The following is a 26,987-nucleotide window of genomic DNA, read 5'->3' on the forward strand; positions in this document are numbered from 1 at the left end:
AATAATAATAATAGTTTTTATATTGTTGGTTCTTGATGAGTCAAATCACTGCTCTCCCGTTTCCCTCTACCCAATTATTCATTATCCCTCCTTAAATGACAGCATTCATCAGTGGCAGCTGGAATCGCACCGCCAACCTTCAGATCAGTGGACAAACACTGAGCTACTGTCGTCCATACAACAATAAAAATGAAATACACAAAATAAATCATAATAAAAAAATTCAAATTATATTTTTAATATAAAAGATGATTTTATTGTCTGTTGGTTCAGTTTGTGAGAAAAAACATGAAAACATGAAAGTTATAAAATTATCAAAAGAACACTGTTTCAACAGATTGACGCAGGTTTAATAAAAATTGAAATTTGATAAAAAAGCTTTAACTTTGTGCTGATTTTCTTATTTATAAACATTTCTTCAATGTTAAACTTCAGTAGTCTTTTTTGACAAATTTGGTTTGCCAATGTAAACTTACTCTTTAAATCCTCAACTTTCAAAGATATTAGTAATGTATTTACATAAAGGTTAACTACATTTGAAATATACATACATACAAATAATTGGCTTTTTCAAAACTAGAACAACTATTTGTTTATCAATAAGAAATTAAGCATAAAGTTAGATTCAAATGCACAAAAACTAGAATTGTCCTTTGCAATATTTTAATTTCTTGGTTCTATGCAGCAGTTTGGCTCAAAAACACTATTTACAAAGTTTCATTTGTTTGTCAGTCTTAAATTTTGATTGTAAAAGATTTTGCATACAGCTAATACAGTCACTGGTTTTGGTCAAATAAAAAGGAGCCATTTTTGCTTTAAGTTGCTGACAGGAATGCCGCTTTCACATTTGTCTGTTTCAAATAGGCCTGTCACGATACATACTACTGATTTATTGTGAATACTTTTTCTTTGTACTAATTGGAATTGTCTGGTCATTTTTCTGTACTATAATGAGATTTGACCTGTAGAAGGTTGAACTTCTATGACTCATTAATAAGATACAAACTAATTACTTATGTGCTACATTCTGTCACTTATTTATTGTTGCTCATATTTTATATTACATTTAGAATCATTGAGGGATGATTCTGCTTCATGATTTGGTTTCCATATTATCGTTTATTGTCTATATTTACTTCAGCCATATAGTGCAAAATTTGTTACCGTGACAGACCTAGTTTGAGATTTCTTTAAAATGTTACCAACACCGTTACAAATCATTGATGGTTTCACTTCCGAGACACGGCAAAGTGGCTGAGAGGCTCCTTCACGGTTTACAACAAATAGGATTCTGGATTCAACTCCTGTTTGCATGTTCTTCCTGTGTCTGGGTAGGTTTCCTCTGGGCATTCCGGTTTCCTCCATCAACCCAAAAATATGCACAGGTCAAATCCTCCAGCTACAGTAGTTCTGATTGAGAATACTTCAAGACCTGAAGTTGGGTCCCACTGCTCCTGATAGGTTGCCCAGCATCAATGAAGAATGGGTCAAATGCAGGACTTACTAGCGATTATTACTGATTAGTTGATGCTGATTTTGTGATTGAGCAGGTTGTCAAACTGGTAAAATCCCAATCAAAGTGTTTAAGTTTAAGTACCTTAATTTACCCTCACACAAGCAAAGTGCGCTCAAATGGGAGGAGCTTGGAGTAGAGCCGCTGCTAGTCCACAGAGAGGACCAGCTGAGGTGGGTTGTGCATCTATTCTGGATTCCTCCCTGGGAAGGTATCCTGAGCATTTCCCACTGGGAGAAGGTCCCAGGGAAGACCCGACCACACTGAAGAGACTGTCTCTCACCTTGGAGTGTTACTGGATGAGCTGAAGGAAGTGTCTCGGGTGCGGGAAGTCTGGGAGTCCCTGCTACCCCCACAAATTGGTCCCGGATAAATTAAAGAAAATGGATGAATGGATAAGCAAAGTGAGTGTCTTGCCCAATGACACAACAACCTTATGGCTATAAGACACATGTTTGGCAAGTAGAAGATGCACATATTTTGACTAGCTACTAGTCCATCTTACTCTTACTGTTCATCTTACGGTTTATACTGTTAACAAGGGCACCTCTCCACAGATGTGGCATGCAACTTTGCCTTTCCTTTGAGCTCATTGGATATTGGCTTATTGTGGCATTAGACATTCCTACATCACATTCTTGGTATGTTTGTGCTTTTTTCTGGTTCTTTTTTTTTGGGTCATCTGACTTTATGCTGCAGTGACAGTAGCACGGCACGTTGATGGTACTGTTTTTCTTTGGCTGCTGCTAGCTTAGCTGCTAACTCCACCGGTTTCTCAAAGAAGTTCACCAAAGCCTGTTCTGTTAGCAACGAGGCTAATATTTGTGCAAAGCTAATGGTCCAGTCGTCGTTCTCTGAAGTGTCTGTGGTGGTCATTTCCTGTTTGGGTTCCTGTGGGACCTTTGACCCCTGATGTCCCACTTCGCCGATCTGCAATACGAGGCTGGTTACCGTGGCGATGGCCTGAAACAGCTCGTTCTCCTCCGGGTCACCATGGAAAAGGCTGTAGAGCGTCTTACAGAACTGAATGAACTCACGCTGGAAAGAGAGAAGTGTGGAAAATTAAAGACAGAATAAAATACATACATCTGAATTTAAAAAGGGAGGGAGGATAGTATCATGCTTTTTACCATTCTAAACTCATCTTGGTCACTTATGGTGTGCCAATATATACTTAAAAGTGCACAAGAATCCTTCTGGTTAAGGGTCCTCCACCTGCTTGTCTATCTGAAGATGGTTTTACTTTGTCTGAAATGTTTTACAATTGAGATTAGACAGGGATTTATCCAGAAAAACACCAGAAATGAAATGAATGCTACAATGGGGAACATTACAGGAAAAGCTCCATAACCTCCATAAAGACATGCATGTAGTGAACCCCTGACCAGACGTTACATAGTGCATCTTTAAAAAAGACGAATAAAACCATTATCTGACTGATAAAAAGGGTTTCAATAAATTCTCCATCGGTTCTATCCAAAACTGTCCTGAGGGTACCAAATTATAGTTTATTTGTGCCTTTGCAACTAAAATGGTAAAATTTACATTACATTACAAAATGTGAATGGGAACTGTGCACATTTTGACTCAAACCAAAATACCTGATTCATTAGTGGCAGAGGTTTCTCGGCGTCCTTCTCCTTTTCTTTGCCCAGATCCTTTAACATCTGTTTCAGCTGCTCCTGGTACGACTTCCCCTCATCACACTCCTCTGTAATAGACTATAGTCACTCATTGACCAAAAAGACCAGAGCAGCACAGCTATTAGCAACATGATGATAACAGGTAGATGTTTTGATAAATAAGTCTCACCGGCTTCAGGCCTGGTCACGTACAGCGGTCTGTTGGACGAAAGCAGTGGGTTTCTCAAAAGAGAAGGGTCGTCCTCACTCTCTGTCAGAGCTGGGGGGGAAATAAGTACATTTGTAGGCAGTAGTATTAGTAGTATTAGTAGTAGTAGTAGTACAATGCAGTATTAGCAGCAGTAACTCTAAGTAGTGCCAGTAGTAGTAGAATAAATGGTAAGTGGCACCATTGGTAGTAGCAAGTAGTAGTAAATATGTACCTGGAGGGATGTGCAGGCGATACAGATGTCTGATTTTCTCATTCAATTCTCCACAGTACAATGTGTCTGAAAAATATATACACAACATAAAAAAAACAAACCTTTCACCCTGTAGTTTAGACCTCTGCAAACATCCTTCTTTAAAAAGGGGGGGATTAACAGCTAATACATAACATATTTAGATCACAATATTACCTCTTTTCTTAGTTTTTGACACTCCCTTTACCCCTCTCCCTTTACTCTCCATGCTAAGTCACTCCCCCTTCAGAGTGCTGTCACACCATAATGAGCATGCATCCCGCTAATGAAACACATTGCATTAGGTTTGTGAAGTTGTAGTGTATTGTTTTGTATCATGCTTTTCAATATCTATGGAAAATTGCTGTGCAGGAGCCTGGACATAGACCTGCGGGCAGAGCTTCCAACAGAATCATACAGTTAACCATAAGGAGGGTCCAAATAGTACCCCATTGAGATTGCTAGATTATCTTAAACATGCATGGATGACATAAAATATCTTGGGAATATCTGGTAAAAAGCTCCAACATGCTGATTTTGTATAATACCCCCTCTTTCCTTAGAATATTTAACTTTTGCGATTTGCAGCTGCAACCATTCAAATTACAAAGTGTGAATAATACTATTTCAAATTTCATACCCAGTTCTTAATAGTTTTTGCCCCACCTACCTAGCCACGTGGCAAAGTCCTTAAATGTCACCAGGCTGTCTGTGTCTTGGCTGAGGAGGGTGAAGGTTCGATTCCCCAGTGTGTCCGAGTGCTGCTCTGAGTTTCCGGGCCAGGGCACTAGGAGGCAGTAGAGGCTTTTGAACTGCGCGCGGTCCAGACGGTATTGCCTCTCTGTGAAGGACCGCCCCGAGTCCGTCTGTCTCCATGACGCCGCCTCTGCCGCCGCCACCGAGCTGCTGTCTCCCCAGTACAGGCTGACAAGGTGCTCCGTCTAACAACAAATACATAAATACATAAATACAAACACATAATAAGGGACATCAGGGCAGGGAGTGTGCTACATGCGTCGCTATGGTGGAGTGTTCAGAGGTTGCCATGTAAACACAATGCACACATTAGCAAACAATCGTAAATAAATATGTTCTAAGATTAAGTCTGAAAACTCAAGAAAAAATATAAACATACATTTAAAAACACATTTTCAGGGTGTCTGTGGTTAATAGGTGCGTTCATAGTTCTATTTAGATGTTTGACTTTTTTTTATTAAACAATTTAAAATTTCTGAAAGATATATTTTTGAATCTGACCTGCATTAATTATTATATTAATGTAATGAAGTAAAAATATCTCTTTTCCTAGTACAGATGTATTGTAAAAGCAGCTTTGAGGGTCAAACTGAGACCGTTGTGTGCATTTAATTACAAAGTGAAAACACTTCACAATATATTTCATAGCATCGTCCACAAACCAGGAAGTAAGGCTGGTGCGCCATTAGCATGCTAGTTAGGATTACAGTTACAGTTAGAGCAACTTTCTTACTGTGAAAGGTGTCACTTCTCCACAGAAGTGACTGATAACTCTGCATAATAAGTAGAGAAGTTTACATTCCAGGCTAACCAATGAAATCTCCATGGAGAAAAGCAGACAGCGAACACTTCACCAGAAAAGTTACATACTGCTCCTTTACTTTAGACAAATGGCTACTTAAATTACCTTGAATAGGTCATAGGCATTTGACAAATTCTCAGGAGACATGGACACTTCGGAAGACACTATTCTCAACTGAAACACAGAGACACAAATATAGTTTTAATACAGTTTAATACAGTACATTTCTATGATGTTGTATTTTCCTCACAGCGTTCTCTTTGGTGGTTTCCTCATGAGTCTGAAGCACCTGTATCCTGTGTCGACACCTCAGTCTCTCAATCTGTCGAACGGTCAAGTCGCCAAATTTCTGAGACAAAAAACAGAATTTACACACATAAGTCAATGATTACCACAGATGGGAGGAGCTAAAATGAATATTGTTAAAATGCAGATTTATGTTGTGAGTTCTTTTTTCTGGTGGCGTAGCATGTTATCAATAGGGAAATCTGGCTCTTGCTCCCATCTAAAAGTATGACAACATCACATTGTAAAATCTGAAAACCACCACTATTCACAATTATAGTTGGGGATATATTGAAAAATATTCTATAAAAAAATAAATTAAAAAAGAGCTGTTTAGAAATGAAAATGAAGGAAACTTGCAGTGTTATCTTTCAAACAATGGTAAAAGTGATATTTCTACACTTGCATGCATTTTATTTTACAGTACACAGTCAAATATTGACATTGATGTGACACTTGAACCTGAATCAAGACAATATTTTTGCATATTTATGATAATATTGTCCCGGCATCATCATTGGGATTAAAAAACAAAACAAAACAAGATATTCATAAGATAGTCATTTGTCATTATCGCTCACCCTTACTTTGGAGACTAACTTAGGGCACTGTGGAAAATGATATTGAAAACCAACATGTATTCTGACCTCGTAGGCTTCGTTGATGAGGACAGTGATGTTGGTGTTTTTCACAGGAGGAGGTTCGTTATTGTCCTCAGGAGCAGAATGGGGAGAAGAGGGGGCACAGGGAGAGTCCTCTGTCCCAACTTGCTCCAGGAAACTACAGAAAAAAAACACACACAAGAATAACAGTCATGTAAATCTGAAGGGTCGATTAAACTAGAAAATAATGCAACCAAACATATATGAATTAAATGGTTGGCTCAGATCTGGAAAGGTGGCCCTGCACGTAAGAATGCATGTTTTTCTAGGTATCATATTAGCAATAAAAACACCCAAAATTTGCTTTGTTTCTGTATTTTGTTAAGTTTTTATTTTTACAGGGTTTCACTGTAAATTAAAGGATGTATTCTTTTTGTTTTAAAATAACTGAAATTATTAAGTAAAAAGTGAATAAACATCAAAATAATATCCATATCAGTCATACTGCAAAAACTGTCCAGCATCGTAAAGCCCTGTCCACTGTTATACCAGCTATTGTGTTATTTATATGTAAGTTTTACAGAATATGAGGTACCCAGTCAGAATCATCAGCGCGTGCCCGTCGTCTGTGCTAGTGCAGAGTTGAGCCGTGTTAGCCTCCAGAACGGCTAGCCCGAGCTGAAAAATGGCTCTGATTCCGCTGTAGAAGAAGCAGTCGACCACACAGACCGCGCTGCTGAACGGTAAGACGCTCAAGAAGAGGGTGAGGAACCAGGAGAGGGAGACAGACGAGAGACAGGAGAGGTTTGGAAAGTGATCTGCCAAATCAGGCAAACGCTCCCGAATCAGCTCCTCAAATACAGACTGGTCCACCTGGGCTCCTGTACAACGCAAAACAGAGAAGTTAGAAAGAGTTCTTTGTCACATTTCTTCAAAAATTATTATTATTTATTATTACTTGATAATTAGCAATTATTTTTTGTTCTCTGTGTAATTTTCTTGTTTTGTCCTTGGTGCATCAGATGTGTCTTTAAACAGATGAGGAATGTAAGTTAAACAGTGAAATACTTTATTTTTTTCATTCACAATGTCCGATTATATTATTCCTCTAATATGTGACTGATTAATCCTTGCAAAAAACAGATAAATACATTTATTTATTATTTTAAAGATACAGTATGTAGTTCTGGAGGTGGCACGTCACCTGCAGGATTAGAAAATTAAAACAATACTTTATGTTTTATGGAGACAGACACATTAGCAAAAGACCAAGTTAAAATCTGTCAACGGGACAAATTCTTGTAGGAGTGTACAACAAATTTGTCCAGCTGAAAAATTTTAACTTCGTCTTGGATCAGACCTGGACGACTGAGGGATTACACAGACAGACACATTTTATGCCATACTGTGGAAGATTATAGCCAAATTAACAACTTTTCCATGAAGACAAGCCGGAGGAGCACACTTTATCCTGCAGCACCTGCACTCCCCAGGAGCCTACGCCAGGATCCTGTCTGTGGACTTCAGCTCTGCACTCAACACCAGTCTCCCTGCTCTGCTCCAGGACGAGCTCTCTCTGCTGCCCGACTCCACTTACAGGTGGATCAATGACTTCCTGACAGATTACTTAGGTTAATAGTATAACTCACTATTTTATTACTTTGTTTTATATTCCGTTTTTAGTTTTAAAGTCTTAGGTCACAAGGTTCTTTGCTCATATTTGCCATTATTTGGGTTCAGTAGTTTTCATTTATTGATGCACTTTTAAAAAAATGTGAGGTTTCTGTTAGCGCTCATATGCTACAACAATAGGCAGGGATTCTAAAGAATACAAACATAATTGTTCCAACACTTCATGTTTTGTTTTCCGATGGAAATCCCTTTATGTAAGACCTGCTTTGCTTTTTCACAAATGTATTTTGAGGAAAGAGGAAATTGGTTCAAATGCAGCGTCTGATGTAAATAAACAACTTGACAAACACAGGAAATTAGCCCATGTCTGAGAACAAAAAAAATAACATTTGTTTTTAGTAAGAAAAAGATTACCCAACATGCAACAGTCTATTCCGAGCAGCTTTTACGGCGAGTTGGGTTTAGTGATCAGAAAGAGTGAAAATATTATTTAAAATTCTAATTAATTTAGCCCACAGACATTTCTAAAATATTACAAATTAAAGGTGCATGGTATAACTTTTCTTGGAGGGTACACCACCCGCAATTATAGAGACTAGCACGTCTCCATAGAGCTTTCCAGTATTGTATTACACTAATATCTTTAGCTATAGCATTTATTAAATTACAGATGTTTTGCTCAAAAATACCTTGAAAAAGTCTAACTGTGACAGGGTTACCTCTCCACAGATCTGACCTGTAACTTGGCCTGCTTTAATGTCATCCTGTGTAAAACAATATTTTTTGGTTATGTCAATAGTGAATAAACTTGCTTTTCTCTTATAATAACTGTGTCAATATAATTTCAAATACATAACTTTGAACCAGAGATAAATAGACACATGTCCACAGCTCCAGGTTTAGCCTTTATTGCCCCCTCTGCTGCCCCCCGCTGTTACCTATGACCCGACGGTTGAAGTAGTCTGGGAGCATCCTCTCACAGACACAAACCAGGAGCCAGAAAGCCTCCTCCTCCCGAGCGTACAACAGCAGCACAGAGGCCAGGATATTCATCGACTGCAGGGACACAGCAGAGAGGAGATACAGAGGTTATGAAATGTAGGCCTGCCATGACTAACTAACTAACTAACTAAATTTAAAGCGAGATATATTGCTGAAGTAAATATAAACAATAAAAGATAATATTGAAGCCAAAGTATAAAGCAGAATTATTCACAAAAAGTATTCTTAATGTACAATATAGTTAAAAAAAAACACTAACTGCAAGAAAAAACAAAATACAACACTAAGCAAGTTAGTTTAAGGAGTTATTTAGTCTAGTCTATAATCGGTCAAATGATTGAACGCTCTATAGCTCAAATCTCATCATAGTACAAAAAAAAACCCTTTCCTACTGGTGCAAGGAAAAAGTACCCACAGTAAATACTGACCCAGAAAAAGTACCATCTATCATGTACCGAACAATAAGCTGATACAGTATTTATCGTGACAGGCCTAATGAAAAGTATTACATCATGCCACTGTTACACGCCATATGAGAAAATGTCCTATAATAAAAGTGCAGACAAAATGTGCACAAGGTGTCTCTTTTACATGCAAAGTCTATGTACACACACTTCTAGGGCGAGTCCTGCTTTTCAAAACATACACATGTTGCAGGCATCAAATGCCAGAGTTGAAAATTCAGAATTTTTGCCAAAACTGACGGTGCGTCAACATGTGGCATCCAACACCACAAACTGAAGAAGTGTATAAAAAATATCCTTCATAATTGGAGGTTATTTTTATTATGATATAATGATTCTTTGTAATAGAAAGCCCTGGCTTTGTTTATTGTTTTATAACATGTATAAATTGTCTTTAAATTGTCAACTGGAGTTAAAAGCGCAGCTATAACTGTGTAACTTTGTGGCATGTATCATTTGCCTTGTGTAAACATGTTTATCAGTTTTATCAGTAGTTTACTTTACTACTTGTATAATATACTATTGTATGCATATGCAAACATTGGACGTCTTACTTAGAAACTCCATACCTGGCAGTATCCGATCTTGGGGTTGCGGTGGGCATATGCTGTCAAGACTCTCCTCAGGGCGGCAATCCCGGTGGGGTTCTGGAAGGCCGGGTGGTCAGGGAGCGAGCGGTGCAAGTCCCGCTCAATTTCATCTGTGGCCAAAGTACTCTGCCCCATCGACTTCTGCACCATCGACGAGTAATACCCCTCATGGGACTCCAGCTCTGAACAAGCATCTGGAATAAAACAAGGGACAGTAGAGAGTTTATGTTTACATATTTTTACACACATGTACACACACATATATATATATATATATATACATACACATATTAGATATTTATGAAAAATTCTATATGTAAAATAAAATGTTTTTAGTTTTAAATAAACTGTATATCTATATAATACTTTCTTGTGTGTATATATATATATATATATATATATGAGCTTAAAATATTGTACGGTTGAAAGCACTTTAAAGCTATTTTAGACATTTTATTGAACTGTTGATTTCAGTTTCAGAGTTAGTGTCACTGTTGCTCATCATAGAGAAGTGAGAGAAGGAAGTGGCACCACATGTACACTAATTCTGTTTGTACTTTTACAGAAATAACGCAAATGTCCAATAATATGTACAAGGTTAGAATATTTTTTTCTATGTGTAACAATATCACTTCTTTTAATATATTCTCATTTTCATTTTCTCAATACAATTCTATATATAAATGTATATAGTTTTGTTTCCTCAACCACAGGTTCCCAAAAACTGTAAGAATGCATTTTTCAAGGTATTTTTAGCAATAAATAACTGCCAAATATCCTTGTCAAAGCCTGATCTCGTCAGATCTCAGAAGCTAAGCAGAGCTGGGTCTGGTTTGTACTTAGATGGGAGACAGCTGGGAAAACCACTGTGGGGTGCCAGGAAAACTTGTTGTTGTGTCTTTAGGCAAGACATTTCCTCCACCTTGCCCTTGTATGAATGTGGTGCATGTGTGTGTGTGTGTGTGTGTGTGTGTGTGTTGGGCGGGCCGATGGTGCAGATTGTCTCACTTCTGTCTGTGGCTAGAATAATATCTTACCACCACCGAGTGTGAAGGGAATGAATAAATCACAAAACTGTAAAGTAATTTTGAGTGTCTGGAAAAGCTCTATATAAGACTAATGCATTATTATTACTACCTGTAAAACAATTACTGCAAGACAATACTATGGAACATTTAAGGCAAAGCAATAGAATGTCCATGGAGACAATCAGGTGGCAGATGCCTCCTAAAAAGTTCAAATAAACAATTTTCTGAAGCCCTGTGAGGTTTTGATTTTGGACTTTAGAAAATATATTTATATATATGTAAATTAAATTTGTTAATAAAATAAAAAGAAATGTATCAAAAGTCAGATATCGTCTACCCTCATCCCTCCGTCCCTTACCAGACAGGGTCACCCATAACTCCCCCCTCAGACTCTCCGGGACCCCCATGGCCACAAGTCTCTGGATCTTCTCTGTCCTGAACATGTGCACCCCGCGACCAAACTCCTCAAAGTGGTCCTCCCAAAGACGCTCCTTCACCTTCTCTGTGCTCTGAACACATTCAAATACAGGAAAAAAAAAACATTTGTAACTTTAAAGCCCTGTACCTGATTTTTCCCCATGTATTTGAGCAAGTGTGGCAGTGCAGATATATTACAGATTATATAAGCAGATCTTGAGGTTAAAATAAGTCCTCTGTGTGCTGTCTGCATCTGATAAAGTGTAGTGTTTCTTGTCCAGTAATCAGGAAGTGTGCATTAGCATGCTAGTTGTTGTTAGTTGTGAAATAAGCTTAGAAACTCATTGTGGTGAATAATTAGGATGTTCGGAATGCATAAGGAGAGGAAACGTGTGGACCACTGCAAACTGTTTAAAATGAACTAATTTGCCTTTTCACATTTTTAAGAAAGTAAAAAGCTGATGAATACTGGAGGGCCAACACTGTTTACAGTGCGGGAGAGAGCTGCTGAACTCGACTGGGGATGTTGTAGGACGGTGGAAAGAATACTTTTAGGATCTCCTCCATATCACTGTCACATCTTTCGAGGAGGAAGGAGAGACTGGGGACCCGGAGGCGGACTCATCCATCATACTGGCTGAATTCACTGAGGTGTCTAGCAAGCTCCTTGGTGGCAAGGCTTCGGGGTAGATGAGATCTGTCGAGTATCTTAAAGCTCTGGATGTTGTGGGGCTGTCTTGGCTGACACGGCTCTGCAACATCGCGGGGCAGTCGGGACAGTACCTCTGGACTGGCAGACCAGAGCAGTGGTCCCTCTGTTTAAGAAGGGGGACCAGAGGGTGTTTTCCAACTACAGGGGAATCACACTCCTCAGCCTCCCTGGTTACCTCTATTCCAGGGTACTGGAGAGGAGAATCGGACAGATAGTCGAACTTCGGATTCAGGAGGTCCGCAAGGGTTCATGGGAGTTTGCCCAACCAGTCTACGGGTTTTGTAGATCTGGAGAACGCATTCGACCGTGTCCCTCGTGATGTCCCTTGGGTGGTGCTCCAGGATTATGGGGTCCGGGACCCTTTGCTAAGGGCTGTCCCGTCCCCGTATGACCGGAGCAGGAGCTGTGTTCACATTGCCGACAGTAAGTCAGACCTGTTCCCGGTGCATGTTGAACTCCACCAGGGGTGACCTTTGTCACCGGTTCTGTTCATTGTTTTTATGGACAGAATTTCTAGGCGCAGCCAGGAGCCGGAGGAGGTCACGTTCGGGAACCACGGGATCTCATCTCTGCTGTTTGCAGATGATGTTGTCCTGAAGCAGGACCTGCAGCAGGCACTGGGGCAATTTACAGCCGAGTGTGAATCGGCTGGGATGAGAATCAGCTCCTCCAACTCAAAGGCTATGGTTCTCGACCGGAAAAAGGTGGCTTGCTCTCTCCGGGTGGGTGGTGAGTCTCTGCCTCAAGTGGAGGAGTTCAAGTATCTCGGGGTCTTGTTCACGATTGAGGGAAGGATGGAGCGTGAGATTGACAGGTGGATCGGTGCAGCGTCTGCAGTGATGCGGTCGCTGTATCACACTGTTGTGATAAAGAAGTCGAAAGGCAATGTTCTTGATTTACCGGTCAATCTATGTTCCTACCCTCACCTATGGTCATGAGCTCTGGGTAATGACCGAAAGGACAAGATTGCGGATACAAGCAGATGAAATAAGTTAAGTTTCCCCCTGGCTGGGCACTCCCTTAGGGTGAGGAGTTCAATCTGCTCAAGATGCCCCCTGGATGCCTCCCTAGGGAGACCCAGGACACGCTGAAAACTAACTCAACGTAAATATGCAGGGATTGTGTATAAAACGTGTGAATGAAACAAAACACAACTCCGGCATAATTTTGATAAGGAAACAACATTATAACATAGATCCAAAAAATGGTGTAATATGGGCCATTTAAAACGTAAATGGACTATAAAATTTGCTACAAAAAAAGCAGGGCTATCACTTTATAGAATTATATGAATTGTATATAGTTAAGTATAGGGTGATTCACTGCATTTCTGTGCAACATTCAATAAAAAAAAAAATATATATATATATATATACACACATATACACACTATATATACACTATATAATAGTGTGTGTACCTTGTTGCTGTTGTTTCCGGGTTGGTTTTGGTGAAATGCTGTCATTAAAGCTTCACTGTTCACGGTGTTCCTCAGGACCTGCTCCTCAATCTCCTCCTCATCCGACAGACCAGTGTCGTAGTAAAACGTATAATATGGAGTTGGGGAGGTCTGGGGAAGAACAGAGATCTAAGATGGGCATTTTGAAATGAAGTCACAGACACAATAATATAACACCAATAACACCATGATCCAAATCTGTTAATTTGTTAAGCTGATTAGTTAGTAACAGCAGTATTTAGTAAATGTTCTTTTTATAATGTCTGTATAATAACTCAGTCATTAAGTTGAGTATATTTATATCTAATTTAAAATGAGAATAAAAAGATAAACAATATATTGTTAGTAGTACACAATGTAACTTTTCTGGTGGGTTGGTCCACTACCATGTCCTTCCGAGACGTTATTGCTTTGCCTGTTCCACAGTATGGCATTACAATTCTAACAAAATCCATCTTGCATGAAAAAATACTGAAAGAGCGAAGTCACCTCTGCACAGCTCTCACTGGTAAATTGGCCTGGGTGTGTCATTTGCTTGTCTCCATGGAGATAAGTGACAGACCTTCCACCAGAAAAGTTGCACATGGTACCTTTAAATGTGCGTAATTTATTATCTTATTTATAACTAGTAAATACAAGTGAATGTAACTAAAGTCTAAGAATCTGAAACCAGCCCCCTCCTCACCACGCTCCTCTTGCTCTGCCTCTTGTCCCTGAACATGGACACTTTCCACTGCAGCGCTCGGAGCCGGTGATTGAGGGACTCCACCAGCTCCTCTCTCTCCTGCAGCTCGATGAACTGAAAGGCCTTTTTACTCCTCACACTTACAATCACAGGGTTTGGCAGGGGACTGGTGCTCTCTGCCTTCTCTATGGACAACACCTGCAAAAGGAAAAGAAAAAATTACTATATAAAAAATTATGGTTCAATAAAGGAGAGGTGAACAGTATTATGTTGTATTCAATCTTTACAAAGTGTACTTTTCCTTAAAGTGGGGAAGCTTCTTAGTTATTTGTGGTACATAAATTTAAGTTGAAGATTTGAAATTTGTTATTATCATTTTGAAGAAGGGATGAGAATTGATGGATGAAAATGGAAAATGGATGAAATTGGGGATCTGTTGCATTCCATCACTATCTAAAAAAGTTTTAAAGTTATTATTTTAATTTGTCTACTTAGTACAGCCAATCCACTTTATTTATATAACATATTTAATAAACTGAATGTTTCCAAAGTGCTGCATTCAGTATGTAAGACAAAAATCTTGATAAAATAATTTCACATTTATAGATAATAAACTCCACTCACAGGATAAAATATCTTAGTTTTCACTCATACCTCCTGTAGGGGCAGTATGAGCGTGCAATGCCCCTCCTCTTTACTGCTGAAGCACAGGTACTGGTCTGTGCAGTACAGTGTCCCGGCCGTGTGGCTCCGGGTGTGAGGAGTCCATACAGAACATGAGGCCAGCTCCAGGAGGCGCTCTGAGCGGGGCAGACGAAACAAGGCCAGGACGTACTCTCGGAGAGCCTGCTCCTCCAGCACCCTGAGGAGAGGGGAGGGGGAAAAGTATAATTATAGGTATAGGTATAATACAGGTATAATTTATACATTTGTGCAAGAATACTGGAAGAAATTTCTACAACCGCAACACTTAGCCCTTTGAACACGCATTCTTGCCAAATCTTAATCTTAACCATGGTGCTTGTGTTTGCTCTATAGTTATAATTTATGGCACCCGTGGATCATTATGGTAATTTGCACATTTTAAATTGCAATATTAATCTAAAACGACTTAGTAAAAGAAATAAGTCTGCTGACTTCTGCATTTGAAAATTGCATTGCCCAATGGGAGCTGACGTCATCGCAAATGCCATCACAACAAAGAGCTGTCGGCCCGTCGTATGGATAACTACAGATCACACTGGTGAGTAGTGGATTTTTTCAGAATGACTACGCTGGCAAATCCTACATGTTTCATCTATTAAGAAAATAAAATTGAACAATGAAGCAAGCACAGAGCAGTGGACGTATGCCGGAGGTGGTGAAAATGGGGGTTTATCAGCAATATGGTGTCTTGAAAATAAGTGATTAAAGATTGCTCAAACATGCACAAATTACTCCACACAACTTCAAGAAGGAAATGAGAAGACTATAACATGGTTAAAATCTGTGAAAAGTTTCCCTCATCTGGCCTTTGTTCAGTCTCACCTGTGCTCTCTGGTTTTCTTCTGTCAGCCTGAAACTGGCACACTATTAGACACCATCTAGCATCTAGTAGTGTTATGTGAGAATACAGCAGAGGAGGGTCAACTACTCCAATTATAAATGGTAACTTTAATGTCAATCTTGTTTTCATTTACACTTCACTTATTTACAATATAAATATTATTTTGTGACCCTACTCATGTTAAAAGCGGCACTATTTTTTGAGAAGTAGATGTTTTTCCACAGTATGATTAACTTTATCCAACTCCATGGAGACAGGAAACCTCCTGTCAGGTCATATCTGCGGAGAGGTCAGCCCACTAGCAGTAGGAATGCATGTTTTTTAAGGTACTTTTGAGCAATAAAACTATGTAAACAAATCAATGCAAGATAATGCCATTCCGTGGAATATTCCAGGCAAAGTAAAAACAAAACAATATGGAGACAAGGAGATGTCAAAACCCCACGAGAGAAGTTACAGAGAGCATCTTTACATACAGAGAAGCGGGAAACCTGAAAGACCTCACCCAGTTTGGCAAGCAGACCGGACCTTTTTATTGCCAGAGTACCATGTTCTTATTTACATTAGCTTAACACATTCATTTGAACAGGGTGACCTTTTAGTTGTGTTTACCATTGCAAAGCTTTCTCATGCCCTCAATGACTCCTAGAGAAGCTGCACATGGTAAATGTTTTTATTTAGCGCTTTTCCACCTTCAAAGCACTCAAAGCGCTTTGTGGGTAGGTGTTTGGTATTTGAGTACTTAACCAATGATGTAGGAAAGCAAGATTTAAACCGCCAACCTTCACATTTGTGGACAAACACTACTACAAGCTACCAACTGAGCTACTATGTATACCTGTGTATGAATTTTACATATTGCTTCTCTATGTATTGAGACTCTAAAGTACATAGTGTTCATATACTGTAGATAAAGTTGACTGAGGACATTTGCAGAGATCCTTCCAGTTATTTATTTTACAGGAGGGACTCATCACATACAAATGGCTTGGACTGTGAGTTTTCAAGTGTTCGTTAATAGGTCCTATATTGTACAAAATGTACTCTTGTGGGCTTTAGCTAGGTTATGTTGTCATCTCCTCAAAAACATGCCTGGAGTTGTGTTTTGTTTCATTCACACATGTTTGAGAAATCCTGTACTATCACTCTCCAAAACTCAAAATGCTCTGTTCCACCTTGTGATGTCATGAAGTTATAGCTTAACAGCTCCTTTTACCTTTAGTTCAGTAGAGATTGACAATTCCAGGTCTGAAATGAACCAAATGATTCTAGTGAAGGTGTATCACGTTTAAAAACACAGTGGAGCACTTCATGTATTACCACATGACATCACAAGGTGGAACAGAGTGTTTTCTGTTTGAGAGAAGATTCTAAATATGAAAGGTCTGTGTGTTAAAGATGTGTGAATGAAACAAAAATCAACTCCAGGTCTGGTTTTAATGAGAAAACAACATTATAATACATATCAGAAAACAGCGCAATATGGGCCCATTAACGTTTAATAAAAAATAAAAAAAGCGGCCCCATAAAACAAGATTCAAGGTAATTTTGGAACTTACCTAAACACATTTTGTGGATTGCACCAGCATATTGCACAACATACAACATAATTTCTTGTAAAATGGGAACTTCATTTGTTTCTTAAAGTCCTAATGTATCGCCCACCAAGTATCTTTTCATCCTTTTATAGCAAATATCCAAAAATAGCAAGAAAATTATTGTATAATGTGGGGATTGTAAAAATGATGGATATTATTGTTGTTGTTGTTATTATTGTTTGCCATGGTGCCAAAAATAGTGAATAATTGTAGCTGTAATGCTTCTTTTGGTGGTAATTGTAACACTCAAGACTGACAGTGTGACATCCCATATGGCTGTTTTCACACTTACACAATCACTGCATCAAAACTGTTTCTAAACTGGGACTAAATATGAAACTAAACCTGGACAAGAACAGAACTAAACCAGGACTTGTAAGACAAAATCAAGTCTATAGTAAGACTCAAATTGAACTGGACCAAACAAGGACAAGGGTTAAGCCTAACTTATTTAGTCTGAGTTCTTCTCTCAAGCAGAAAAAACTCAGTTCCACCTTGTGATGTCATGTATTAATACAGGAAGTATTCCATTGTGTTTTTATACTCCATACACCCTCACTAGAATCATTTGGATAATTTCAGCCCTGGAATAGCAAATTTCTATTGAATTACAAGATAGTGGTTAACTTGAAAACTACTGCTTCATGACACAAGGTGTAACAGAGCATTTTGAGCTTTGGAGTAGGGATGGAACAATATTAAAATTCCTACTCACGATTATTGTGACCAAAATAATCGCGATTAACAACATTATCACAATAATTATTAAACCAAAGCAGTATAATGTCCTCATATGTGGACACCAGGGCCTTGTGGAGAAAAAATTGTACTGTGGCCTAGATAACCTAAAATGTGTTGTCCACATGTGGACGCCAGGTCCTTGGAGGCTATATGTATTCAGATTTATTCTTGATTGTTGTATCTTTTTGTCTTCAGGCTCTCCAGTTTGGTAGCTCATCTTGTTGGTCTTGTTTTTCAAATCCATAATAATTCACACATTCACACACATTCCACACATCAGACTTCATCTTCTTGAGTGGAGGATATAAATGTGCGCCATCACTGAGATCCAGATCCACTGCCCATAAGCCATGACGGTGACTGAGGTGAAGAACCATCCTCAATTCAAAACAGGCACAGAAGCCAACAAGTGTCACTGCTACGAAAACATGAGTCAATCTGGTGCTGTAAAGGCTGTTGTGGAAAAATTACAGTTCTAGATGAAAAGTAATCCATTTACAAAGCTCGGTGAGTTTTGCAATACAGGAAAAAAGGTTTATTGTTTGTTGCAGCAGATACAGACAGGACAGGGCCCAGGCCTGCCCTGGCAACAGACTGGGAGCCTCCCGGCCTCTCCCCCAGTTCCCCTCTCCCCTACGTCCAAGTCTCAACCAACCACCCAACCACCCACCAGCCACCACCCACCTCCCCGAGCATCTTAGCTCTGACTATTTTATACCAGAATGACAATGCTACATACATTTCAAAGCAGAGTGACTTTGTTTCACACCCATATGATAATGAACTTTTACACTTAGACAGGTAGAACAACAGCGAGTTTCTTGTGGGATGGAGACAGAGCTTCACACATGTTAATGTCTCGTCTGGGTCTGGCAGACTGACACAGATTTTTGATTTTTGATTGCCATTAGCGATATTATTGAATATCGTCCTATACCTACTTTGGAATTGTAGACATACTAATACTTAAGGGTTATTCAAGCATGTGTGAATAAACAAAACACAACTCCAGGTATGTTTTTGATGAGGTAATAACATGACTTAAAACTCAAATGAGTTAATTTTGCGTAATATAGGATCTTTAAAGTACAACAGTAGCGTATATTAGTGTATATGAGTACTTTACCTCTTGTTTAGAAGCCCGGGCTGCAGCAGCTGTCTGTCCAGCTCCAGCCCCTCGCTGTCAAGCAGCCTGCGGAGGGCGATGTCGCACATTTGAGCGATGGCCCCGAACGCCTCGTCTCTGTTTAGGAACATGGAGAACTCTCTGATCTTTTGTCGTGTCACCAGTCGAACCGCATCGTGCATCAGACCAGAGGAGACCCGCTCCAGACGAACCACCTCGGCCCACGGGATCACAAACTTCACTACACAGAGGATAAAGAGGGAAACAGGGTTTAATGTTATCTACCTTGGTCATAGTTTAGTTTATTATTAGGATCCACATCAGCTGAGCCTATTATTTGTAATACATCAATAAATTATATTTCTATACAATTTACTAAAGTAAGAATTATATTGTCCTTTAACAAACTGTGCATTCTTCAAACACCCTGGTGTAAAATGGGTTTTATTATTTAAGACACTTCAGCTCATTGAATAATAATTTAACTGCTTATGTTCTTTGTGTATTTCTATAGAGCTGTGAAGTTTTTTGAGGTGGCAATTATAATTGCAGGGGGATCATGTATTTGTTGAGGGCAGTCCATGTTAAGGGTGGTACATTTGACTGAATGTAAAAACAAAAAAATGTAGCAGATCTGGGCACCAATCCTTCAGTTAAATGACTAAATACTTTTACAGTGAGGCAATATTATGGCTGCATCTGTCTTAATTATTGTATTGACAAACCCTGGTTCCCAGAACAGTACATACCTTCCTTCCCAAGCAAAAATGAGTAGAACGACACATGGTTGGTGCTGAGGTAGAGGAGCCCCTGTCGGGGCACGTGGCCCTTCCAGCAGCAGCACGAGAAGTATGTCACCAGTTTTTCTGATGATGGGAGCCCGAAGTGCAGCTCAAACTTCTGCAGAGCCTCCCTGAAGCGCTCAGGGTCACCCTCTAGAGCCACCTGACGCCCACGCACCTCCTCTGCTATCAGACCCTGCAGGGGACAGGAGATATATACATGAGTGAACTTTCTGAATTTAAGAACGTAAGTGAATTATAGTAACAGCTTGAACTATTTGGGACTTCATATTATCTTCAGATTCTTTCTGACACATACATTTAGTTCTACTGATTTTAAATCTACAATTGCTCCCATGAATATCGTTTGGAAGGAGGAGGAACTCTTAGGTGAGTTTTAGCCAATTGTGACAGGCTGCTATATGACAATGTACTTTTTAGATGGTATAATGGTCTAATGCTTGGCACCATGTGAGCAAGTATTGATACAAAATGTGCCCAAAAATATATGCTTTCTGATCTGCTCCAAACATTCCACAAACCAGCTTACAGTTTAAGGTTAGGGTTATAGATATTTTTGTAATTCATGTGATAATGTCACTATTATTGAATGATCATTTTTTGTACCTTGACTTTTCCTTTGACAAAGCTGGCGAGGTCGTCCTTGTTCTCAAACACAGAAAGAGAGTGGAGCAGGTTTCGGATGAGCCAGTCCCAGTGTCTGTTCACCTCCTCGATGGCTGCTCCTGCTCAACACAAAAACACACACGTGATGAATTTCACACATATGACAGGCTACAAACAAGATCAACAGCCTGATAAAAGGAAACTGAAGCACCTGGTCTTGTAAAACAAAGGCTATAACCACACTTATTTTCAGTCAAATAAATAATTTGTGAAAAGTCTGGATCTATTTGTACTCCCACAAGCCCACAAATAAAAAATTACCTTAAAATGCCTTTTGTCACATTCCGCCTAGTGCCTAAATCTCATTTTTAGTGATAAGTAATGGGAATTGTCAAGACACAACAAATGCTCAATCTACTTAAATTAAACTGGGTAGGGTTTGAAATGTGGTGTTCCTCTGTGCAGAGCTTATTCCAATTATAATGAGAGTAGATCAGACAGAGGTCAAAAGTACAGAGTCTCCGCTTCACAAAGAGCCCAGACGTTGGTTTGTACTCCAAAACAGTTGCAGTTTTAATTGGGGGTTTTAGAGAAAATCATCCCTGACAGTGAAAGTGTAGAAAACAACATTAGTATCATAGATTTATTGAAGCCTTCTCACCACTGGCTATGACCCAGCTGATCTGACAGCCAGGGATCTGCAGCAGGATCCTGAACGGAGCCACTCTGGCGTTTGAGTCCAGCACTGTGTCCAAGGCTCCAACCAGCAGACCTGCAAACACAACAGGATCTAGTACTATTTGGGTTTTGTTTTTATTTTTTTTACTACTGTTTGTAAGTTTTATGTTGCACTACTGAGTTATTTAGCCCAGTTAACTTCATCAATATCTATGTCAAAGTTTAAAGACACTATTGAGCTTGGGATCGAAAGTCCAAAATAAACATTATTGACAAGATGTAGCAACCGTATCTATAGAGATGCATTATCAAAAACATAAAAAAGTAAACATTTCTCACTGTACAATATCAGAAAACTTTTGAATTAACGGTAACATTAGAATTAAATATGTCAATTGGTTTAACATTTAGCTAACTGAAAATTATATGAGATATGACAACACAGTCCAGATCTGTATTATTTTCTTCAAAAAATCAGTAATGTTTTAGACGTGAAATACACACATTCCAACCAAATCTTGATTTACTCACTATTACAGGGAACAAAATGCATGACATAAAAGTTGCAGAGTTGCATAAGCCGAGCCAATTATCTAATTAAAAAGCAGAATGTCTAACTGTGGGTTTCAGGATCCTATGACTAAAACCAGTTTGCCTTTTAAGTCAAACCACAATGGGACAAAGTTAGAAACATTTACATCTAAAAACCTGTCTGATCATGTTACAGCCAACCGGAGGGACATCTGTGAACGCATTATTCAGACAATGACACAAACGTCAAATAGACAAAACAACATCACTGTCTGGCTGACGTGTACAAGTCACAACTAGGAGGGAAGAGGGTGGATTAGAGCTCATCTATTGTGAGGTCCAAAGTATGTTATTATTTGGTCTACAGAGAGGAGATACCTACATGAAAGTTAGTCATGTATTTTAATAAGAAAGAAATAGTTTTATAATGTATAGTAGTTTAATGTTATAATGCAGTTACCTCCTCAAAAACACCTAGAGTTGTGTTTAGTTTCATTCACACATGTCTGGATAACTTTATTAGTCTGTCTACATCCCTAAAGCTCAAAGTGCTCGGTTCCACCTTGTGATGTCATGGTGGTTTTAAGGTTAACACACCCACTTTTACCTTTTGTTTAGTGGAGATTATGAATTTTACAATATTCAAATTATCTAAATGATTCTAGTGAAGGTTTACGGAGTTTAAAAACACAGTGGAGAAGTTCTTGTATGACCATATGACATCACAAGGTGGAAAGGAGTGTTTGCAGTTTGAGAACGCAGCCTAAACATGCAGGATTTGTGTGTGCATGAAACAAAACACAACTCCAGATATATATTTGAAGAGAGGACCTACAAAATAGATCAGAAAAAAGTGTAATATGGGCCCTTTATGTCTGGCTTCTAGCTCTATGAACGGAGACAAGACCCTGGTTCAGATCTGGAGAAGGATAAGGGCCATATTTGAAGAGGTGACTTTTTCACAAATGTAAATAATGATTTCATTTTCATAGTATTTATCATACGGAGAATTATCAGTGATGGGCTATGCAAATACATCAAACTTTAGCTATAATCAGGATCCAGTCATCTCTCATTGTCAGGGGCCAGCTTGGGTCTTTTTGATAGAGGTCGACAGCCAATTCTCTGTCAATAAAAGCATGTGGTTTGGACTTGAAACTTGAAATGAATATGTTTGACTTTTTCTTGATTTAAATGGCTGACTTGTTATGAGAGTATGTTATGTTTATGAAATTATTATTAAATGTCCTATATTACGCAAACTAGCCTCTTGTGATCTTTAAGCCACGTTAGAATGTACTGTAATGTGATAATACTGTACATCTCCAAATCCCAAAACGCTCTGCTCCACCTTGTGACGTCATGAAGCAGTAGTTTTCAAGTTAAATGCTCCTTTTACCTTTATTTCAGTAGTAGATTGGCAATTCCAGGGCTGAAATCATCCAAATGATTCTAATGAAGGTGTATGGAGTTTAATAACACGGTGGAGCACTTCCTGTATTACCACATGACATCACAAGGTGGAAGTGTTTTTTGTTTGACAGAAGAACTAAATATGCAGGGTTTGTGTGTTAAACATGTGTGAATGAAACTAAACACAACTCCAGGTCTGTTTGTGATGAGGAAACAACATTAGAACATAGATCAGAGAATAATGTAATATGGGCAATTTAAAAAAAAAAATAATAATAATCAAATCAAATATTTTTTTCATGAAGCCTGTATAAATGGCCTATGATCTTAAATTAATATTTTATACTACTGCACAGCCTTCTAAGCTTTGCACTGGTGTAACTGGCTAGCAAAACATGACCCATTTATAGCATAATACTTAAAACCAGCACTAACCCTAACCCTCAACTCTATATGCAAATATTACACAATTACTGAATTTTCCAGGTAAATAATGTAATGATTTGATATTCTGTGTTGAGTTCACAGTTGAAACCTTTTGTTGCTCTTGTTTATGTGGTGTAGTTAATGTAACAGCGTTTGTATGCGACACTTGGTTTCTATGCTAAATTGATGCGAAGGTTTTATTCATCAGATACTACCGTAATCTGTTTTGGAGACTGGCTCTAGTGAGTTGAGAGTTGAGCAGTACTACTTTTACTTTTGACCATTGGTTTTATGTACAGGTGCTCACAACAAATCTTGACCATTATGTTTGTGAATTGAAATCAGTTCTAGAACATTTTATCTGGTTAAAAACAGGATAAATAGAATATAATTACCATAATTAGCATAATGTCTTGGCTTATGCTAAAGGTTTTATCCCATGTACATCTTGATGTTATATTGGGGAAGAATAAAAATAATACGGGCTAGTGCCCCTAAAGTAGTAGGTCTTTTTTCTTTATAATTAAAAAGTGCATAAAATGCATTACAACCATTTCTAAAATAAATAATCACATACAAATTGCTGCTTAAATCACATCCATGCTTCCTATTGTTTTACCCACTGCTATTCCTGCAGCACATCCAAAAATTGATACCCAGACAAATCAGTATTGAGTATTTTTCTTAGTATTGAAATTCATTCAACACCACAACACATAAATCCTTTATATTTATAGCATAACTCAAAATTAAACCAGGCTAAAACAAAACTATAGTGACAAAAAGTTTTCTGAAACATGATCTAAATTCAAAGTCAACTTATCATATGATCCAATCTCCAGTCTCTTATATAAAACCACGCACTTCCCACGTGCCCCAGTGAACTGTACTCAACCTCAACTGTGTGATAAAAAGTCTGACACAGAAACTGGACTTGGGCCAAGAGTTTAGACCTCGTAAAGTCCAATTGGAGTGGAACAGCTTGGAGCTAAAGTGCCTCCAACCTGGCAACGTGAACACAAATATGTGTCAGCAAAAAACAAGGAGAGAGTCCAAGCTGAAAGAGAGATAGATAAACAGTCTGTAGAAGTCAATGGCTTTTTCACTGGATGGTGAAAGAGTATAGGGATCCTTCAAAGACACATAGACAGTTGACATTTACAGACAAGCAATAGGAGCTGTTTTGCAGTAGTACCATAGAAAGTTTGTGCTTTCTACTGGACTTTAATGAGCTCAGGGTTTTATACGACTGTCTGGGTATTGGTCATTCTTAAAAGGTTACATGTTTTTGATACAAACATGTTTCAGTATCAGTCCTTTTTGATCATTTGAAACCGCAGAGGATACCCAGCCCTTGGTTTTATAATAAAAAAAAATCTTAAAGGGTCTATATTACACAAAATTTATTCTTGTGAGCTTCTGTTACTTCAAAAACATGCCTGGAATTGTGCTTTGTTTCATTCACGCATATCTGACTACAGTAATCCTTTATTCTTCTCTGCATCTGCATGGGACAGGAGATAAATGTGAGTGAACTTTCTAAATTTAAGAACGTAAGTGAATTATAGTAACAGCTTGAACTATTTGGGACTTCATATTATCTTCACATTCTTTCTGACAGGTAAAGTTAGTTCTACTGATTTTAAATCTACAATTGCTCCCGTGAATATCGTTTGGAAGGAGGAGGAACTCTTAGGTGAGTTTTGTTTCATTCACGCATAGCTGAGTACAGTAATCTTTTATTACTAGTTTCTCTGCATCTCCAAAGTTCAAAATGCTCTCTTCCACCTTGTTAACAGCTCCTTTTACCTTTTGTTCAGTAGAGATATAGGCAATTCCAGGACTGAAATCATACAAATGTGTCTAGTGTATGGAGTTTAAAAACAGGGTGGAACACTTCCTGCATCACCATATGACATCATAAGGTGGAACCGATTGCTTTCTATTTGAGAGAAGAACACATCCAAAATATGCAGGTTTGTGTGATAAACGTGTGTCAATGAAACAAAACACAACTCTGGGTATGTTTCTGATAAGGAAACAACATTATAACATAGATCAGAAAATAGCGTAATATTGGTCCTTTAAAAAATGTTCAGAAAAATTGTTGAAGAGTTTGAGAAATTTTTGAGAAATTGGTGGCGGTGTTGCTTAGCAGTTACAATCTATGCCAGAGTACAAAAATGACAAATAACTTTGTTTGTCGATTGCATTATGTTTGTTGTTGTAGTTTGCTATGGAGAGTTTTATTAAAGTTGAAGTCCCCAACTTTTTTCTCTTAAATTGAACTTTGTGACAAAAACCAGACTGCTACACACCATTTTCATGTAATTCTAAAACATGCTATACATTGCGAGCTGATTGGTTGATGGATGGTTGTGCATTGCTGGTCCAAGGATCTAATAGCGAAATGCCAAAGGGTTTGTGAGAGCTGGGAACAATTTAGATCCAATATGTTTTGAAACTCAGGAACCTGTTTTACTTTTAACAGAAGACAAAAGAGACTCTGCTGAAGTATAAACAAATATTCCATAAAAGTGAACTGTGAGGAGACAGATGTTTGTGCCCTGCCCTGCTCAGGAATCTGAAGATGTCCTGACCTCCTCTTCTTCATCAACACAGCCCTTGGCCAAAGGTCCAAAATTACGCAAAATGGGCTCTTGTGAGCTTTAAGCCATGTTATAATGCTGGAGTTGTGTTCTATTTCATTCACACATGTTCGAGTAACACCTTTATTGTTGGTCCATCTACATTACCAAAATGCTCTGTTTCACCTTGTGATGTCATGAGGCGATAGTTTTCAAGTTAACAGCTCCTTTTACCTTTTGTTTAATAGAGATTGGAAACTCCAGGCTGAATTTATACAAATGATTCTAGTGAAGGTGTATGGAGTTTAAAAACACAGTGGAGCACTTCCTGTATTACCACATGACATCACAAGTTGCAACAGAGTGTTTTCTGTTAGAAAGAAGAGCTGATGTGATATGCCCAGTTTGGATGTAAACATGTGTGAATGAAACTTAACAACTCCAGGTATGTTTCCGATGAGGAAACAGCATTGTAACAGATCAGAAAATAGCACAATACGGACACTTTTCTTGCGTTATTAGTTAATATTCAACATACATGTGACAAACAGACATGACCTTTCACCTGTGTGGCCATGGAAACGGCAAGTAAACAAAGTAAAAGCAACCAGGAAGTTCCCTCTTAAACTTTTATAAGAAGTGTTTTTAAAGCTTGGGTTTTCCAGGTAACAGGAAGGTTAAAGGTAAACTGCTAACTTTGCTGTCCACTTCCTTGTCTCCATGGAGATGTTATAGCTTTGTCCATTCCACAGTATGGCATTAAACATATCTATTTAGTATTTACGTAATTACAGATGCTTTTATTGTGAAAAGCTTAGTGGATAATGTCTCCACAGATCAGTCCTGTCTTTTGGCCTGGCTGTGCCACCTCTTTGTCTCACTAGAGATAAAGTTAAATGCC

General features: G+C 38.5%; 1 protein-coding gene across 1 annotated transcript in view; it reads right to left on the minus strand.

The window, feature by feature from the left end:
* Window positions 1–235: 235 nt before the first annotated feature.
* Window positions 236–26,987, minus strand: part of LOC117389382 (TBC1 domain family member 8) — a 31,205-nt gene continuing 4,453 nt past the window's right edge. The window contains exons 2-20 of the mRNA XM_033987051.2: window positions 21,112–21,222; window positions 20,451–20,569; window positions 19,791–20,019; window positions 19,042–19,282; window positions 14,685–14,892; window positions 14,031–14,228; window positions 13,307–13,456; window positions 11,116–11,266; window positions 9,709–9,923; window positions 8,612–8,729; window positions 6,637–6,922; window positions 6,087–6,219; window positions 5,405–5,503; window positions 5,260–5,328; window positions 4,267–4,537; window positions 3,579–3,644; window positions 3,326–3,415; window positions 3,115–3,224; window positions 236–2,551 (exon numbers count right to left, since the gene is read on the minus strand). Coding sequence (XP_033842942.1) covers window positions 2,192–2,551; window positions 3,115–3,224; window positions 3,326–3,415; window positions 3,579–3,644; window positions 4,267–4,537; window positions 5,260–5,328; window positions 5,405–5,503; window positions 6,087–6,219; window positions 6,637–6,922; window positions 8,612–8,729; window positions 9,709–9,923; window positions 11,116–11,266; window positions 13,307–13,456; window positions 14,031–14,228; window positions 14,685–14,892; window positions 19,042–19,282; window positions 19,791–20,019; window positions 20,451–20,569; window positions 21,112–21,222 — 3,224 coding nt within the window. The 3' untranslated portion in view covers window positions 236–2,191. The remainder of the gene's footprint in view (window positions 2,552–3,114; window positions 3,225–3,325; window positions 3,416–3,578; window positions 3,645–4,266; window positions 4,538–5,259; window positions 5,329–5,404; window positions 5,504–6,086; window positions 6,220–6,636; window positions 6,923–8,611; window positions 8,730–9,708; window positions 9,924–11,115; window positions 11,267–13,306; window positions 13,457–14,030; window positions 14,229–14,684; window positions 14,893–19,041; window positions 19,283–19,790; window positions 20,020–20,450; window positions 20,570–21,111; window positions 21,223–26,987) is intronic.

The sequence above is a fragment of the Periophthalmus magnuspinnatus genome, chromosome 21 (assembly GCF_009829125.3).
Source record: "Periophthalmus magnuspinnatus isolate fPerMag1 chromosome 21, fPerMag1.2.pri, whole genome shotgun sequence".
NCBI lineage: Eukaryota > Metazoa > Chordata > Actinopteri > Gobiiformes > Gobiidae > Periophthalmus > Periophthalmus magnuspinnatus.